Genomic DNA, 19,758 nt, shown 5'->3' with positions numbered 1-19,758 from the left:
ACCGATTATTTTAAACGATTCGTTTTATTTTCTTACCGTTTGATGCATTTAAAATTAAACATTGTTAATTAATCTTTCTGGTCATAATGAATCTGAGAATATTTTGTTTACAAATTCTTGAAATATTACATAAATTAGGAAAGATATTCTTTAGTGCCCATAAAGTTTAAATGCTCAGTGACTCTATTTTCAGTAATCGTATTATAAAAAAAAAATTTTGTTTCAGTAAAAAATATTATTATATTAATTGCAGATGAATCCTTTCCACTTTAATTTATAGTATAAATTAACTAACTAACTAGAACTAACTAACTAACAAGGAACTAACAGAAAATTAGAGAGATACATATTACGTTATGACTGAAGGCGTTGATAATATTATGAGAGAATTATATGACTATCAAAATTTGAAGTTTTAAAATATTTTGATGAAGAAGCTATTAAAGTAGGAATTGCATAAAATATTTAATTATTAAAATTTTAACGAACATTAAGATTGGCGAACCAGCTGGTCGCCAAAGGCGGCTAGTATTTTAGTAAAACTTTAAATTTTTATTTGAAACTTGTAATGCTGCTTAATCTGGAAGGCGACAAATGCATCATGATTTTTTTTTAAATCAATTTCAAAGCTTTTCCCAAAAATCTTTCAAATTATTTCACAGTATTACTCTGAGATGTGCTCTGTTTTATGCCAACATATTCATCTTTCACAATAAATTCAAAATAATTTTACCTTAGGAAAGTAAGTATGAATTTGAATTTTTCATTCACTTTTTATAAGTTTTCGCTGCAGCGATATTTGAAAACTTCGCTCACACTATAATAACATTAGGGATAAATTTTCTATTCTGTTTGTGTTACCAGAACTTCTGTACGTCATTCGGCTTCCGACAAAATGTTTTGTTATTGGAAATCTTTAAAATTTTGGCATTGTTCTTGAAAATGTTAATAAGCATTTAAACCTTTTCATTTTTGTGTAGATAGTTCGGCTTGATGACGTTATGAAAATACCAAATTTGGATGGTGAGAGGTATTGTAATTTTAGATACTTATGTAAAATATGAATCAAATTTGTATGAATGATTTACAATAATTGCTTTGTAACAACTTTCAGATTTAAATACAAATGTCGCAATTAGAAAAGTTAATATTCTCCGGTGAATATCGAAGAATGTTTTTTCAATTAATTAATATAATGTTTTTTTTTTTCTTTTCTTTTAGATGGTTATGGGTTTTGTTTCGATGTTTGTTGTCTAGATATAAAATACATCTGTTATATTGAATATTCATTTCTTTTTTTCTTTTTTTTTCAGATTACTCTGTAAAAAAAAAAAAAAAAAAAAAAAAAACTAATTTTCTGTAGCGTAATTCGGATTATACTTTTTCATGAGGAATCAATTATTACATAAAAAGCGATGAAAGTTTCAGATCTTTATTGTACATCTTATTCGATATTTATCTTTTGATGAACATTATTGAAATGACTGGACGAAGATGGAAGGGTGGGGGAAATGGAGGATTTAATACTTTTAACTACTGAATTACCCTTTCAATGTTCGATCATTTTTTTTTATTGACTAAACTACAAGAAATTTACTATATGATACACTGGTTATTTAGTATATTTGAAGCGCAACAAACTCCATAAGTGGATTTAAAATAAAAATTATGGAAAAAGCAGCAATTTAAAAAAAAAAAAAAATGCAATCTCTTCATAAATATTTTTTGCGCCACTGACTATTTTGGAAAGTCAATGTTATTTAAAATCATGATTTTTTTTATTTAATGCTTTTAATATTAAAACAGATTTCTTTATAAAATTAATTTTAAAAAATTTTAATTTTTAAAAAAATTTAAAAACTAATTTTTTTAATTAATTTTATTTCTTAGTCTGTTTGTTTTTTTTAAATTACACTGATTTTTTATAATTGCAGTTACATACGTTTCAATGTTATTTTGTATCTTGAGATGCTTTTTTCTCAAATTCTAATCTCTGATGGAATTTTCTTACGAAAAACCTCATAAACTAAAATTTAATGCATATTTTTTTTATTCAAGTTTGGTATAACAATTTCTTAATATATTCTTCTGAACTAGAGAATAAGTAATATATTCATTTAGAAATATTTTATAGTTGTTTTAATGCTTCACAATGTGAAATGTGTGTGTGTCATTTAAAACTCTTTTTTTTTTTTTTTTTTTTTTTTAAGTTTTCTGCGGCATTTTCAATATTTTTGTTGTAAAATTAATCGCGGAAGTAAATTTTAATTCATAATCTTTGCTCAAATTTATTCGTTATTTTTAAAAATCGGCAAAATTAAAATTCTTATCTTACTAAAAACAAATTTATTTTCAGAGGATATGACGAAAAGAATCAAATGATAAACGTTGCCATATGTTTATATAAGTTGCGAAAATATTTCATAAAAATTCGCAAACGATTTCTAGAATATACATATTTTAAATAAAACATTCTGGATACTTTTTTATCATAGTAATCAACTTCTTTTACAAGGCAAAAATGCGTTGAATTACAAAGTAAACTTTTTTAATTCGAAGCATATAATATAGGAAAAAAGCTACATAAAATGCATTTAAATTAGTTTATAGAGACTGTGTAATGCATTAAGTGTAATGCGGAAACATAATTGAAAGCTGCTACAACAAAGAACTTGATTTAAATCTTGTATCTTTCTAACATAATTAGCAAACACTTCAGTATTTCTCGATTGTTCAATTATCCGATGCAATATTTTTAACTGTCTACGTATCTTATGACTTTTTTAGTATTTTAATGCGAATCAGAACATTATAACGAAAACTATTTTTAATATTTTTGTTCTTACATATTTCTGAAGCAAAAAAAAAAACGCAAATGTATGATATTTTTATCAGTTTTGAAACATATAAAAATACAGGGTGTTTATAAAGTCCCGGACTCATTTTGATGTTTAATAACTCGTAAAATAATAAAGATATAAACAAACTTATGGCATTTATTGATGGAATAACTCATATATTTTCCTTTTCAGGTTTGAATATTTTTACTTTTGTAAATATCGTCTGCGCGTGTGGTTATTTTCAGATAATTTCATTTTCCAGTCTAAATATCTGTACTTTTCTAAATATTGTCTGCTTATTAATTGCATTTTTCTCTCTTTTGTTTTTGGCAACTATTGCAATGTTATGTTTACTTTTGATGTGTTTGTTCTATGTAGTACTTTTGTATGTGATGTTTTATTCGAGCGGATATTAAGGAGAATGCGTACACCACAAGAGAAAGCACAGATTTTATGGTGGTTCATAGAAATGAAATCGATAGTGCAAGCACAGAGAAATTTCAGAAGAATTTACCAAAAAGATCCTCCATCCAAAAACAGCATCTTGCGGTGGAAAAAGAATTTTCTAAAAATTGGAAGTATCGAAGATAAGAAACGTTCCAGACGTCCTTGCACAAGCGATTTTGATGTTGAGCGTGTCAGAGAGACATTTTTACACAATCCTAGAATATCTGTGAGATCAGCGGCAACAGAATTGGATATGCCAATTTCGACGGTGTACAAGGTTATTAAGAAAAAATTAAGACTGCATGCATACAAAGTTCAAATTGTTCAAGTTTTGGAACCGAACGATAGGCCTAGGAGGATGGCCTTTGCAACAGATATGCTAAGGAGGATAGAAGATGCTGCTGATTTTCTGAAGAGCATAATGTTCTCCGATGAAGCATCCTTTCATGTTTCTGGCATTGTTAATCGCCATAAAGTGCGCAAATGGCTCTGTGGATGCCGACATGCTTGTCGCTACCTGGCGTGAAATTGACTATCGACTTGATATTCTCCGTGCGACGAAGGGGGCACACGTGGAAGTTCATTGACAAGGGTCATGAAACTTTTTGAGTCTATTTAACCATTTATGTTATTAATTTAAATCTATCTTTATTATTTTATGAATTATTAAACATCAAAATGGGTCCGGGACTTTATAAACACCCTGTATATTTCATTAAAAATAATAAAGTGATGTCCTATGAAAGATAAATTAGGTATAATTATCAGAATGATTAATGTAATAGTCTTTTCCATGATTTTATTCTTTGATATTTTAAATATAGATTTAGACGTTAGATTAATTATAGTTATTAGAAAGCATAACAACGAACAAACATTAATAAAGAGGAAAAAATTATAACTCCTAAATATCTCTTTTCTTTCATTATGAAACTATTTTTTTGATTACAAATTCCTTAATTTTAAATATGCTTTTATTTTGAATCTTTCTCTTTTGTAGAAATAATTATATTAGAGAGTTGTTCGCTAAAACTGCTTCATCTTTCATCAAAAACTTCACTGAATTTTAATTGGTCTTTTTAAAATCTTTGTAAAATGGAAATTTTGTAATCAGTTTTTGTTCATTTATTGATATATCTGAGTTCTGAAATTATTTGCAGATTATAATACAATAATTTAATATATTCAGATTTTAATTCTCAATCAATCGGTTAGTTACAAACTCCTTATTTTTTAATATGTTTTTATTTAGCATATGTCATTTTTATTGAAAAACTTTTTTTGAGAAGCTGTTCTCTAAAACATCTTTATCTCTCATCACAAACTATAACGAGTTTTTTGTAGGTTAGCCACTAAAATATTCCTAAAAAGGAAATTTTGTATTCTGTTTGTCTTTCACTGCTTGATGTATCGGAGTTCTGAAAATATGTTTCCAATATAATTTTATGTGTTCAGAGTTTAACTCTAAATTAGTCAATTAACTTTAATTAAATTTGGTAATCCATATAAAACAAGCCAAATAGTAGCATCTGATAAAAAAATTATTTATTATAAGATTCCATAATGACACAGAACAACAAATTTCGGCGAAATTCGTTTCTTTGAGATTAAAATAATCATTTATAATTGCTTCTGAAATGCTGAACACGAATCGGCTATGAAAATTTGAAGTTCCAATGTTTTTTTAGTGTGAAACAAAGACCTAAGAAAAGCATTAACTTATTTACTGCATGTTAAGAGGTTGTTTAGATTGTCGTTTATGCATTTTTTTGGTGTCATTTATAAAAATTTTCCAATAATAAGCAATCTATCAAGCATTGCAATAAAACAATTTCCATGGTATCTTTTTTTTTAATTACTATTATTATTTGCAATATCCCGTTGAAAATGTTCACCATGGTAATCGCTAGCCTGGTTAAATGATACTGCAGAAGATGCAAGTTTAGATACATAATAAAATCAAATTTCTTGTATGAAAACATGTCCATTATTAATTTCTTTCAACTTTAAACTGCTTGTGGCAACTACGAAACGAAATCAGTCACTGCTTCTAATAACTTCAATTCTCTGAATAACTCTGCTTTGGTCTTGGCCAGTCCCATGTCTCTGCCAAGGTTAATTAATTATTTTTTGTAGTAGAATGTGTAGTGTAGGTGTGATAGATGTCGTCATTACATCTATCACATCAATTTGCGTGTGTTTTACTTTTTGACCCTTCCTAGCTGTTTGCATTTTTATTAATATATGGTTTAGAACGCTGTAATTCTTTATTCTTTGCAGTTCTTTTTTTTAATGTTTTTTTTTTTAATTTGCTTTGTAGTTTGTGTACCTTGTGTGTTTTTGATTAAGGCACTCTGTAAATGGAATTCGATCTCTGTAATGTGCTTATTTCAAATCTATACTTATATAACGCTCAATGTGTGTGTGTCAGAGGCGGCGTTAGCAGGGGGGCAATTGCCCCCCTGTCAGCAACCGCTTGCCCCCCCCCGTCGGCGAGAAATTGAGAGTTTCGTCGGCAAAATTTTTCACTACTTCAAAATGGTTATGGAAAAGCACACATTCTCGAATATGAAAATTTAAAAACCATCTTAAAATTAATATGTTGTAAACAATTAAGTAACTGTTAAAGAGGTTTGATTATGTTTGGTAAAATAATCAATAGGATGGCAGGTCAATAAGATGCCGCATTTTGCGGACGATTTTTGATCGCCTGACTATGAACACAATTTGATCGATGTAGAAGTTAATTTCACACATTTGCAGACTTTTGACTGAAATGTCGTTCATCAAGCTTCTAATTAGCATTACTTTTGGTAGTATATCCGACAGGGTGAATAAGTTATCTCATTCTGCCGACTATGAAATGAATACGATGGAAGTTCGCTAATTTTCAGACATCTTATGTAAATGTTCATTCGGCTAAAAATTTGCATTACTTTTGGCAGAATAACCGACAACGTGTCAAGTGAGTAAGAAGTCACATTTTTGCCGATTTATATTTGTCTTTCGGCTAAGATGTTATCATAAGTTATGAGAAAAAAAATTTTTATCGAGTACTGCGATTATTTGCAAGTGGAATTATTAAGGAAAAATACTTTTATATTTCACAAGATATAGGGCCGGCATCCTGGCACAGGGGTAGCACGTCTTCCCCGTGACCTGGACGCCCTGGGTTCGAGTCCCGGATCGGGCGTGGTTGTTCTTCATCTGTTCTGCCTGTGAGATGCGTGAATGTGCCCCATCTAAAAAGGGGTTGTACAAGCGAATGTGATGCGTGAGTAGCTAAGACATACTCTTGACCCTAGTTAGCGCTACTAAAACAAGAGACACTCCCTTGGCTTAAAATCGCTTCGTCAGCGAGCTTGTCCATGGCAAGTGCCATTATAAACATGAATAGGGCGATAGTTTTCCCTAATTCAGAATTCAATGAATCATTTTATGAGATTTTAGATTATAAAATGAATCATTTTTTTTATCTAATTGTTATTTCTTCAGCGATGAATTGGTTAATTTATTTTATTTTACTTCACTGAGAATTCTCTGATTAAAATCTAGTTTATGTTTAAACTAAATTTAATAAACACGCTTTTCTCTCGATACTCTTGTATTTTATGCATGCTAAGAAGAGTTAGGTTGCTGTAGCCAGGTTATGTGAATTCATTATAAATTACTGGAATAAGTAAATTGTATTGTAGTAAATTATTTAACAGTAAAATATCTTTTTTATGCAATCTAATTTACTGGCTACAATTATTAAAGAAATATTACCGACTGAAAATGACGACAAAAAATAAATATATATGTTATGGTAGCTTTTTAGCTACGCTAAGAGCTTATCCAAGTATGTACTAAATTTATTAAATAAATTACTACCTAAATTCTTAAGATTCTGCATTCAGTATTATAACTATGTAATCGGAAAAAGTATTTTTAAAAAAACTTCTTTTTCATTTTTTTATAAATACTCTTTGCAGTAAAATCTATATAATTTCTGGTGCTTCTAAATTTTTAATAGACTTTAAATAAAGATATCTTGATAAAATGAGAATGTCTTGATTAAAATATTTATTCATAGAATATTCATATATGATATATTAATACTTTGACATACGAATTTACTTAACTGGTATATCTTATTAAGGACAATTATTATTATTTTAATTCCTAAAATAATTTAACATTTGAGGCATTGATGAGTTTTCAAGTGATTTTTGCATTTTAAATTACTCAATACTTTCACTTAATTGTAGATTAAAAATTTAGTAATTCGATGCGCGATCCAGACTCGTCATTGTATACGAAGTGGTTAAGAAAAACCAAAGCATGCAACTGAAGGGATAAAAATAATTTTTTACAGGAATATTAGCTTGCAATAGCTTCGAGGGAAACAAGTACTTAACCACAAGAACACGTGCCTAAAAATGAAGATAGAGGAGTTCATATTCTAGATCTAAATGTTTTTTAATAAAACGCTTTGTCTTTTTAAGTCTGATAGCTTTTTAGCATATACATAATACATGGGAAACCTAATACTTAAGCCGCTCATTTTTCAATCTTACATAAAATAGTTAAGTTTGTACATATCTTTACAAAATATTTTCCCCAACTTTCTTAAGAAACATCATTGTATCTTTTCTGCATTCTATATCGTTCGTGTCCGAATTATCGGTTTCGAAATATATCTGAATTCCCTCTCGTTGTTGCAATTCTTATAAAAATTATTTTAAGTAGGAGACTATACAAAGGAGGGGGAGAAAATCGGATTTTGGCGAAAACACTGCATATTCCTTTTTATTTATCATGCTGAATTTCTAAAAAATTTCTTTTATAAAACTTTTTGAATATAATTCTACATTCATTTTAAATAGCTTCCACGATGAGAACATGTATTTGTTTAATTTGCAATGACACCTCATTCTACCTCAGCCTGTGTTTCTATCTATATACTACAATCTAGAATAAATGTAATTGTATTTTTTCCAAAATTAGATCTTAGTGCAAATAAATCTCAAGAATCTCATAAAAATATAGATTCAAATATTGACAATTTTTTAAAAGCCAGTAAAAAAAAAAAAAAAAAACATGAGATTTTTTTTTTTTTTTTTTTTTTTTTTTGCAAATATCTTTGTAAATTTTTATCAATGAAAGAAAGGTCAGTATCTCAATAAAAAAGAAGCTAAAAAAATACTTAATTTCTTTTAATTAAATGTAAAAATTAATAATTATGAGTTACTTTCTAACCAAATCAGGGAAATTGTGATTGCCCCCCTGTCGGATAAGTCTTGCCCCCCCGTCGGCAAGACTCTACCGCCGCATCTGGTGTGTGTGTGTGTGTGTGTGTGTGTGTGTGTGTGTGTGTGTGTGTGTGTGTGTGTGTGTGTGTGTGTGTGCGCGTGTGTGTTGGCGCTCTACAGGCCAGACCATTTGACCTACAGCTACCAAATTTGGTACATGTATACCTTAGAGGTCGGAAATGTGCACCTGGGGTCCCTTTTTTTTAAATTTTTAATTAGAATTTGAATTATTAATTAAAAACTAACTTTCCCACCAAAAAATATTTTCATTTTCCCCAACGCCAAATGAGTAAGGCTTCAGTTTTTTTTCCCAACAGTAATGAGGCTAGGGTTAATATTTTTCGACCGATTATTTCAAACGATTCTGCTTATTTTCTTAATGTTTTATGCATTTAAAATTATACATTGTTAATGAATCTATCTTTCAGATTCATTCTGAAGTACTTTTGAATTAAAATAACGCAGAATAAAGAAAATAAAAATGTCTAATCTGCATAGCGTTACCCCAACTGGCGTAGAAAAATTCACGCATTTGCGTTACCGTAACTGACGTTGAAAATTCACTCATGCGCATTGTGTTCTGATTGTTGACAATATTATCAACGGATGATTCTTGATTTAAATTATTTTTAGGTTAGTTGCATACTTTTGTAATTAAATTTTATTTATGTTAGTTATATATTTTTTGTATATGCTTATAGTTTTAAGTACATTGTTTTTTAAGTAGTTTTTTAAACCTGTTTTTGACCGATTATTTTAAACGATTCATTTTATTTTCTTAGTGTTCGATGCATTTAAAATTAAACATTGTTAATGAATCGATCGGTTCATGATGAATCTGAGACAATTTTGTTGACAAATTCTTGAGATATAACATAAATTAAGAAAGATATTCTTTAGTGACCATAAAGTTTAAACGCTCAGTGACTCTATTATCAGTAATCATATTATTAAAAAAAATGCTTTGTTTCGGTAAAAAATATTATTATATAATTTAGATTAATTCTTTCCACTTTAATTTAAAGCATAAATTCTACGGGAGCTAACAGAAAATTTGGGAGATACATATTACGTTATGACGGAAGGCCTTTATAATATTATGAGTGAATTATATGACTATCAAAATTTGAAGTTTTAAAATATTTTGATGGAGAATCTATTAAAGTAGGAATTGCGTAAAATATTTAATCATTAAAATTTAAACGAACATTAAGATTAGCGAACCGGCTGGTCACCAAAGGCGGCTAGTAAATAAATAAATCACTAAATTTAGAAGATTGTAGAGCAGCATCCTAAACAACTGATTCCATATCTCCCACTTTGTCCAAGAAAGATTAATCTTGAGTTTTTAAGATGGTAAATCTTTCATCAAGGGGAATAGCAGCAGCAGATGGTATAGTTTATTCGAGTACAGAACTAACTTCTTTTTTAATTTGTCGTATATAAAGAGAAAGCATTTTAATTGAAAAAAGATAACTCAAAAATGCAAAGATTTTTCTGGATGAACATTGATACAAAGATTTATCACGCGAATTGTAAGTATGCAATAAATTTTGAACCAAACATGTCCAACGGATGATCAGTTGTTACATCCTTATGTACAAAGTACATAAAAAGAAAGTACTGCAATCTTCAAAAAATTTGTATTCAAGATTTTGACGAATTTTCGCTCTTCTGGTATCTCTGAACTATCCGCAAGCTATGTTTCTAATTCTACTTAATCAGGTGTGTGTGTGTGTGTGTGTGTGTGTGTGTGTGTGTGTGTGTGTGTGTGTGTGTGTGTGTGTGTGTGTGTGTGTGTGTGTGTGTGTGTGTGTGTGCGTGTGTGTGTGTGTGTGTGTGCGTGTGTGTGTGCGTGTGTGTGTGCGTGTGTGTGCGCGTGCGTGCGTGTGTGTGTGCGTGCGTGTGTAAACACCTCACATATATTAATTATAGGAGAAGTGCATGTTAATACATTTCTTCTTACAAAAGTGTTTACAATTTACAAGTTAATTTAATCTATTAGTTATTGTCTACCAACGGATTCTAAAACTATCCGCGTTTTTGTGCATACGTTACGATGGGTAGGGGTGAGAGGAAAGAGTGAAGGAGGAAATGTTTGCATTTAACTATAAAGTAAATTCCGGAAATGGCACACATCTTTCTGCGTCTCCTCCCTTAGTGAGATAGAACCGTCGAAAAGTGGTCGTCTTTTGGATGAGGAAACCGATTGCCTCCTTATGACCTAAATGAGAAACAAATAGCATTTTTGCCATCATTTTTGAGTTCAACGCCCCAAAATTACTTACAAATGATAATTTTCGTGCCTGAGAAAAATGTGTTTCTTATTCAGAGCAAATATAATTTTGCATTATAAAATATTTTAACTACAAAATGTGGAAAGTAATTATAAATAAAATCAAAAGCCTGATAAAAATGCACATTTTTTATTTGTAAACTTAAAGTAAAAAAAAAAATGCTAATAAAAAATCTTGAAGTCAAAAAATAAAATAATAAAAACTTGAGGATTAGAAAAGAAGACTAAACCACAATGGATTTCAATGCAAAGAAAAATTTTTAAAAATTATTAAAATATATCATTATTTTTATTAAAATTTTAAATTATTCAAAGTTTTTCTGATAGAACCTAGCGATTTTAAGATTTCTTTTTTTCCCTTCAAACCTGCAGATTTTTTACACAAAAAATAAAATTTTCTATCCTACAGTTAACTAGTAAACCCGAAGGGGAAGGGGGGGAGGGAGTTTATATATTTTTATTTTTGTTAATATTCACTTTTATTAATTATAAACACTTTAGCATTTATTACACACTGACAGACACACATGTTTGATTTCAGAACTCATATTTTCGAAATCGGTAAGTCCCAAAATGTAGATATTAATTAAAATTTCAAATTCTAATGTTTTGACCATTACAATATTTTATTTTATTATTTTTTTTTTTGTATATTTTATATGTAAGAAAGTAAAAACAAATTTTTGATGAAATTTAGATTTATCCCGAAAAGTTTAACATAAAAAAGAACTAATGCAATAATTGGTAAAGTCCAAACTTTCTAGATGGCACAAGTATCAAAATTAAAGAAATATCCGATATCCAAATCTTAGTATTTTATGAAATGAAAAAATTTCATACAACCTAACTAAAATAAATAAACAGATTTTAAATAAAAGTTAACAAATAATGTCGTTTGAGGCCTTCATGCAACCAAAAATATTATTTTGCATATACTTACCTGTCCATTGTGAACTCCATTGTGAAGAAATTATTCTTTGAATGAATTTCAGTTGTCGAGCACAACAAGTTTACTTCTATAAACTAAATGCAAAAAAGATAATTATACATTTTTATCCTGTTAATCATCAGGGAAAGAAAGGAAGTTCACAATATCGACCTTTCTTATTTTTATTATTTATTTATTTCGACATTTTCCTGATAAAAGACTTTCCTTCACGTTGCCTAACAGAATTCTTTTTCATAATCTTATCGCAATTTAGAAGCTGTTTTAGAAAATGATATACATGTAAGAGATTTATTGATCCGATATTTATCACACCTCAGTGTTTGATTTTTCTTTAAATTGATCACTGATAAATTATTTTTAAATGATTAGTGATTCCTTAAAAATCGAACAAAATTCGTTTAAGTGAAATCTGTCTGTCCGTATGAATGAACAAAATTCAAATATCTCCATTAGAGAAATTTAGTATATCATTTTAACACAAGAATTATAAATATGTATCAATTTTAAATCAAGGTGGCAGATTTGAAAATAGACGCATTGATTTTCGGTCGATTTCTCTATTAACGTGTATATGAATGTCATTATTTAAAAAACGGAAATAATTCTTCCTAAAATTTTCACTCGCCCTCTCTAATAAATTTGTTATCTCCCTTTCACTCCTATTAAAAATTGTGAACTTTGGGCAAAGCCGTGAAATTAAGAACACTCAGATTTTTATTTTCAGAGTCCTGTACACGAGCTCTTTGTGTTTTTCATTCTGTGGCGAAATGAACCGAATATGAATGTTGGACGTCTTTTTCTTTCGAGTGACAAAACATAAAACGTCAATTTTGGTAATAAAATTTCACTTATGTTACGAAATTCCTTCCGCAAGATGGCGTTGCGTTGAAACTTTTCATAATGTGATTTTTTTCCCCTCTCCTCATGTAAGCAGTACATAGTAGAGCTATGAGTTGAATGTAGTAGCTAACGTGGTAAACCAACTACCACTTTTCTTTTTTTTTTGCCGCTGAATTAAATATTGTTAAAACAACTCGTATCACATCTCATTACAATCCTACATTGTCTAAAATCATTTATCTAAATTTTTGAGTTATCGCGTTTTTACATGCGTTCGATTGTACAAACAGACAGATAGTGCATCAGCTGACGGATTTGATTTTCAATTTGTTTCAGATCTACGTCTTAGAGGCTAAATCTGTACAGATTTTATTCATCTAGCTCTTTTATAGTAATCGAATTCACTTTATTTAGAAAGCCGAACAGACAAATTTCCTGAAAATGAATTTCAACTCGAAATTCGGCAAAATTCAACAAATTTAATGTAAAGACAACAAACGGAATTTCATATCTCAAAGTGTTTTTGAATTGTCGAGTTGACAAACAGACAAAATTCTAAAATTGTGTTCTTCGGAATAGGGAAGGTTTGAAAGAGATTTGTATCGATCATTCTAATTCTCTCGGAGAGAGCACGCCAAAGTATTCCCGCCTCTCAAAGAGCGCGGAGGAATACATGCAGAGTAACTCCCAGTGACGAAAGTGCGTGATGTTGTGTGTGAAATAGATATATTTTTGATATAAAATGGAGAGAGATTGCTTCCAAACCCTTAAATGGAGTCAGATCGTAACAAATAATATTATGGATTAATCAGTACTCTTCAGATTCATTAATTCTCTCTCAGATTAAAATTTTTTGAGAATTGCAATATTTTCTCTTTGAAAATCAGATCGGTGAAATGCAAAATATCCTTTATAAATGAATCCGCAATTTTGTAATGCTCCGTATGTAAGATAGTAAAAATTTTATTTTATTTAATATTTACAAATTTAATATTATAGTCTTTGTTAGAAGCATTTGTAATTCAATTTGTATTTCTTTTTCTTTCGAAAAATTTTTTATTGAAAATCATTTATGAATTTTATTAATTTAATTCAAAGTTTTTTTTTTTTCTGGAAGTAGCAAAACATAGGAAGGATTTGAGCAATGAAGATTAAAAAAATATTTGCTCAAATCTTAGTAGATATTCTAATTTTTATATTATTACTATTTTATCGATCTATTTATATACGAATTTTATCTTACAGCATTAAATGTTAAGAGATAATAAAGTTTTTAGGAGAATATCATTATGGATGATATTTTGGGAATAATCGCTGGATTGCGGTTAACACAAAAGCGCCGAAGCTCTATTTTTTAATTAAATTTGAATTCGTTTAATTTAGTGTAACTAATTTAAACCTCAATTCTGAAACATATCCGCAAAGTTTTTTTTTTTTTAATTTTATAAATGTATTAATAATATGAACAAAAAATTTAAATCCTATTAAAATTCAGATAATTAAAAATAAGATGTATTTAAAATAATGAAAACAATCCAGAAATGGATATAATTTTGTGGGTTTTTTTCCAGGAATTAATTAAAATGTATTAGAATAATAGACAGTATTTGTAAAAAAAAAATTAAATAGGAAAATCAAGGAACTAAAGAAAGAATTAGAACTACTGAAGAAATTTGAGTTTAAACTATTCCAATTAGCTGTCACTGCAAATAAAATCTTGCTAGCAATTTTTGAGAAAAGAAAAATTTCGTGGTGATTTTTAAGAATCTGGAGATATTGACAATGACAATTTTTTGTGGAGGGAGGATTAATAACATTAAATAAAATTGTTCTAACACTGCGACTTAGGCTTTAGTAGTTCCTATAATAAATTATTAGGCAAATTTCTTTTATTAATCCCAAGATTTATATTTTGTGTGTTCATTTAATTTTGATTAATTTATTTGTATTTCAAGATTTGTATTTTCATCGGTGATTGTAACTTGAATGGAATCTGAAAAGCCTGTTTATTCCTATTATTTTCAAATTAAAGTTTAATAACCAAAAATTCGTACAATTTCCCTTATTTTGGTGCATCAATTGTTATAGTCTAAAGAGGGGAGGGGACAGCATTTGTTTATTAAAAATTACATACGATATATTTAAAATATTTCTCTGCTAAATTTTTTTTATTCACTCAACAGTTATACCTTTATTAAGATTACAGATTTTCATATAACGTATTTCCATTTTAATTATTTGTTTTTAATATCACTATCGATAACGACTATTGCATATATTATGTAATATGGTATGTGTTGGCTACAGAATTAGCAGATGATGAAAATAGTAATATATAGTAATATCATCAATACGAAAATCATTTTTTTGAATCTATGAATAAAAAGTCGATTTTGGGGAATATGAATAATGCATTCTACATGAAGTAGAATCGACGTTTTCTTTAAGTGGCAAATTTACGGTACCAAATTCATTTACACACACACAAATCCTTTTCTAATTTATTTCAAGTTTTATTAAATATTTTGCAAAAACAGTGGCTGGAAAAATAAAATTTGACTTTTTTTAACGAAATAATTGTATTTATCCAAACATTGTCCATGTAGAGATGGTGCCTGATCAAAATGCTTATCAAGAAAAGAAATCCCGATAGATCGAAGCTCTCCTTTTCCATGTTTTTGCTTATTGCACGAACTTACGATAAAAATGGTGCATAAAAATATGAAACATCCAAAGCACAGAAATTCGTGCGAATCACAATAATAGTACGATCCTATTTTTTAGTACAGTAAGAAGGAAACGCCCGAGTGTATTGTCACTTCGCTTTGTTTACTTTTGGCGATTATCCTTGGCCTCTATCCAAACATTCCTTGTCAGTTTTTCATGATCGGTAGAAAGGAAAACAGTTTTCTGTGGGTACGATCATTCGCTAGTAATCGGATAGTTGCGGTTCTAAACCAATAGAATTTTCTGTACTGTTCTTGAAGAATTATAAAAAATTGTTTCTTTTTCAATCCGAGGAATGCTATACATTACCAAGGCTAGAAGTTCGCGTACCAAACTGCAAGAATACACAATTTTGAAAACTTGCAACTTAGGTGCTTTTAATAAAGTAACTAAACCTAAGGAGAAATGTCGTTAGCAAAAAAGCTTTGAATATTAAACCCTAAAATGTCATTATTCCGACATTATCGAATTCATACAAAAGGAAAAGTTTTCTGATGTAACGTGTATAACTAAATATTTGCCCATAACTCTATTCTAAAAAAACATTTACGCGCTCATAATACGAAATCTTACTTATGTCATATGTGCAATAAAGCATTTTTTGACAATCTGATATTACATCTTCATGTGAAATCATGTTTGTGTCATATATGCAATAAATATGTTACGCACGCAGAGTGGCGGTTTAACTAAACATATGCTTACTCATACAAAAATAAAAATCGTATGTGTAGCGTTTGTGGTCAAGGAATTTCTGGAAAAGAGAAGTCATTTGCAAAAAGTTCATTTGTTGTTAGATAAGCCACTTCATGTATGTAAGTATGTGACAAAGTATTTTCTCAAGAGAATATCTTAAAAATGCATTCCCTTATTCATATTGAAAACATACGTATATGAAATATGTAATCATATATATGTTGCTAAATATCATTTGATTATGCATATATTTTCTCATGCAGAAAAAGATGCCTGTTCATGAAACATAGGCAAAAGAAATTTATGCTAAAATATTAATTAAAATCTCACATCATAACTCATACAATCGAAAGGCCTTATTCTTGCAAGTTTTGTAGTAATGATTTTGCTAGAAAGGCTTGCTTAATGGCTTACTTAATCATTCATATAAAAGAGAAAGCATATATTTGTGATATATGTAAGTAAGCACTTCATTGTTCATACCTTCTAAAGGTGCATAAAGGCATTCATACAGATACAAAACCTTATATATTGCACATGTATCAGAGGATTTATTAAATGTACATATAAAATCTCATACAGATAAAAAGTCTAAATTTATGTATGTTTGCAATATGTAATAAAGTATTTATTTTTCGAGATTATCTGATTCTACATAAATATATACATACAGCGAAAAACCTTATTTATATGAAATATGTAACCGAAAATTTGCATGAAAGAAAGTTTTGGAACTGCATTTGCCCACTCATACAAATGAAAAATTTTATGCTTGTGAGATTTGTAACAATGCATTCATTAATAGGAAGTATTTGGAATTCATTTGCAACATCATAAAAGTGAAAAGCTTTATGTATGTTGCTTGTATGTATGTATTTGCTGATGATATGACGATTCTCATCCAAGGTTTCATCCTCCAAAATTTGCCATTCACAAATTGCTAGGTGCATTAATAATAATTGAAAAAGAAAAAAAGTATTCTATGTAATGGATAATTCTTCTAGTTTATGATATACAAAAATAACACAAACTCTATATATATATCCCGCTTTACTCTTTGAAGTTAATGAAATTAATTTAAAAACATTTCATTCTGTATACTTTAATGTAGCATTACTAGATTAACGAATGAATATATCTAGTTATGTATTTGAATGAATTAATTAAAATTAATAAATGAAAACCATATGAATAAAAACCAGTAAAAATTGCATTTTGCATATATTTCAAAATAAATTACAATGATTTTATTGACCAAATTATGATACAAAAGTTTTAAAAAAATTCTTGAATTAACAAGAATTTGAAGTTTTAATTTCCAATTCAACTGATTCCAATTCAACAACTTCCAAGGATATAATAGTTTATCTTTCTTTTCAGGCTATATCCAGTCTTCCCTTTAGATTTGCATCATAAGTATTTAAAATTTTCTTTTGATGTTATTGGTAATTTTCCTGGGATAATACACAGTCATATTCAATTTTATACCAGTCATCATATTCAATGTCTTTTAATTATTAAAGAGATATTTTGTTATTAGATGATATCAAAACCTTGTTTTCAACATTAATGCAGTGATATTTTTTGATGCCTTGTAATTATAATGAATTGTTCCAAACATTTTCTATATTAAGTGCTGTTTTTTTTTTTTTTTTTTCATGGATATTTGCTTTAGTGATTTCCTGGGTATAAATATTGACTCCAGCTATGTTGGCAATTTTAATAATCTGCAGCATTAGCTACTAAACATTTACATTTTTTTTTTTTTTTTTGATCAAATACTTGGCTTTTTAAATTCCTCCCAATCCCATGAAGTGGACCCTTCTCAAGAGATGCAACAAAATTATTCCATGTGATATTTGTAGGATTTGAAAAATGATTTTTTTTCTCCAAAACATTTGGTGATCCACCCACAAATCTGTTCTTAAACTTAGATGAAGAATCATCTGACCAGATTTTAACTGTTCTGTTTTACTAAGGATGGTACTTGTTGATAGTAACAGCAACCAAAAAGTGCCAAGAAAAAATTTCGCCAATTTGGCGATTTTAATTGCCAGCATGTGATTCACAGGTGATTTTATCTATATTTATGCACATTTTTATTATATATATATATATGCACTTGAGTGTGTTTTTATAATTTGGTGAAATTTTTTCTTGGTGCTTTTTGGTCACCGTTAAAATTGACTCACACCCTTGGGATATTAACTATTAAATGTGAAATATAGCATGCTACTATTTCTTTTGAATGATTTTGGAAGTCAGGCATTAATGTAGCAGGATAAATTCATCCAAAATAGCAGTAAAAATACTTACCTGATTTTGTTGCCAATATGCAATTTGGATTTCATTTTGAAAAACACATGCAAAATTCTGGGACAAATATATTTGAATCATACTTAACTTTCTGGAATATTCATAGTAACTGATGGAATAGGTCTTTCTTCTAATATTTCCATTTTACATTTACTTCATCTGTATCTGATTAGGGATATATCTTATAAATACTTTAAGTATTATCACACCTAACAATTTCGAAAAGGAAACTTACAAATTATTTCTTCTGGAAAATGATATGACTGAGCAGGAATGTCTTCATTATATTGATGCAGTGCATTTATAGTTTTGATAAAATTTCTTATGATACACACATAAGCAAACATTATGAGGCAGTTTGAGCAAACTGCCTCATAAAATGCTTTGGCAACATTAAAAGACATAATTAAGAGGTTTAAATGCATTAAAAGGAATTCGCTTTTTCCAACTAATTCTGATGGATTATTAATTTGAACAGCTCAAATAGCTGTCTCATAGAATGTACAGGATATTGAGCGTGTTTTGTAAGTATTTTTTTTCTTTTTTTTTTTTCATTTTCTTATTTATATTTTTTCCAAGAGCTAATATCTTCCGTTTCATAAAATCCTTGAATTTTATTTATAGTATTTTGGGATTAGAATTTCCTTAAGTGGAATTGTCTACACATTGCAAACTTTTATCCTGTCTATGTTGCAATTATTGCTAAAAAAAATTTCTTGTAACTACTTCTTTTTAATGAAGTAAAATGGACAAACCTCATTTTGCTTTGGACAATGCCTTTCCTAATGCACTCGCACTTTTTTATATGTATTCTATGATTTTTTTTTTTACTTGATTGCTTTTAATTTTTAAGAAGTCAGAATTTAACTACCTTTTTCCTTTAGCATTTCCATTTTTCAGTTCATTTTAAATTGCTTGCAGCATTTTTTTTCAGCTTTTATCTTCCTGTATTTCATCATCTGAAGACAGTGCTTCTGTTTTTATGCCTCATTTTTACTTTCTTGCTTATATATATATATAAATTCCTCATCGGCCCCAAAAATGCCATTAAGAATGCTTACTGTACAACACTAGGCGTGACTTAAGTTACAAAATAAATATTTTTAAAAATAAGATTCTTATTTAATTATTTAAAAAATAAAATCGGCTAGTCTATTCTTTTTAGGTACTATAAATAAGTAGGGGTGCAATAACATTTTTTTTTTTTTTTTTATAGCTATAGATAATTATAAATAATAAAAAAAAACTTTTGTGACTAACATTATAATGTTTTTATTCATTTATAAAAATTAGCCTCTTTCATTTATTTTAAATGCAAATTCTACGACAGTATTTTTGTATTTGCTTTAATTG

General features: G+C 28.6%; 1 protein-coding gene across 1 annotated transcript in view; it reads right to left on the bottom strand.

The window, feature by feature from the left end:
- LOC129975732 (fatty-acid amide hydrolase 2-B-like) overlaps nt 1–18,501 on the bottom strand; it is a 46,912-nt gene extending 28,411 nt beyond the window's left edge. Inside the window, exons 1-2 of the mRNA XM_056088916.1 lie at nt 18,406–18,501; nt 11,818–11,900 (exon numbers count right to left, since the gene is read on the bottom strand). Coding sequence (XP_055944891.1) covers nt 11,818–11,900; nt 18,406–18,486 — 164 coding nt within the window. The 5' untranslated portion in view covers nt 18,487–18,501. The remainder of the gene's footprint in view (nt 1–11,817; nt 11,901–18,405) is intronic.
- Between the last annotated feature and the right edge of the window lie 1,257 nt (nt 18,502–19,758).

Source organism: Argiope bruennichi, chromosome 7 (genome assembly GCF_947563725.1).
Source record: "Argiope bruennichi chromosome 7, qqArgBrue1.1, whole genome shotgun sequence".
NCBI classification, from domain to species: domain Eukaryota; kingdom Metazoa; phylum Arthropoda; class Arachnida; order Araneae; family Araneidae; genus Argiope; species Argiope bruennichi.
Note: the sequence above shows the minus strand (reverse complement) of the source record. Positions and strands in the feature narration are given on the sequence as shown.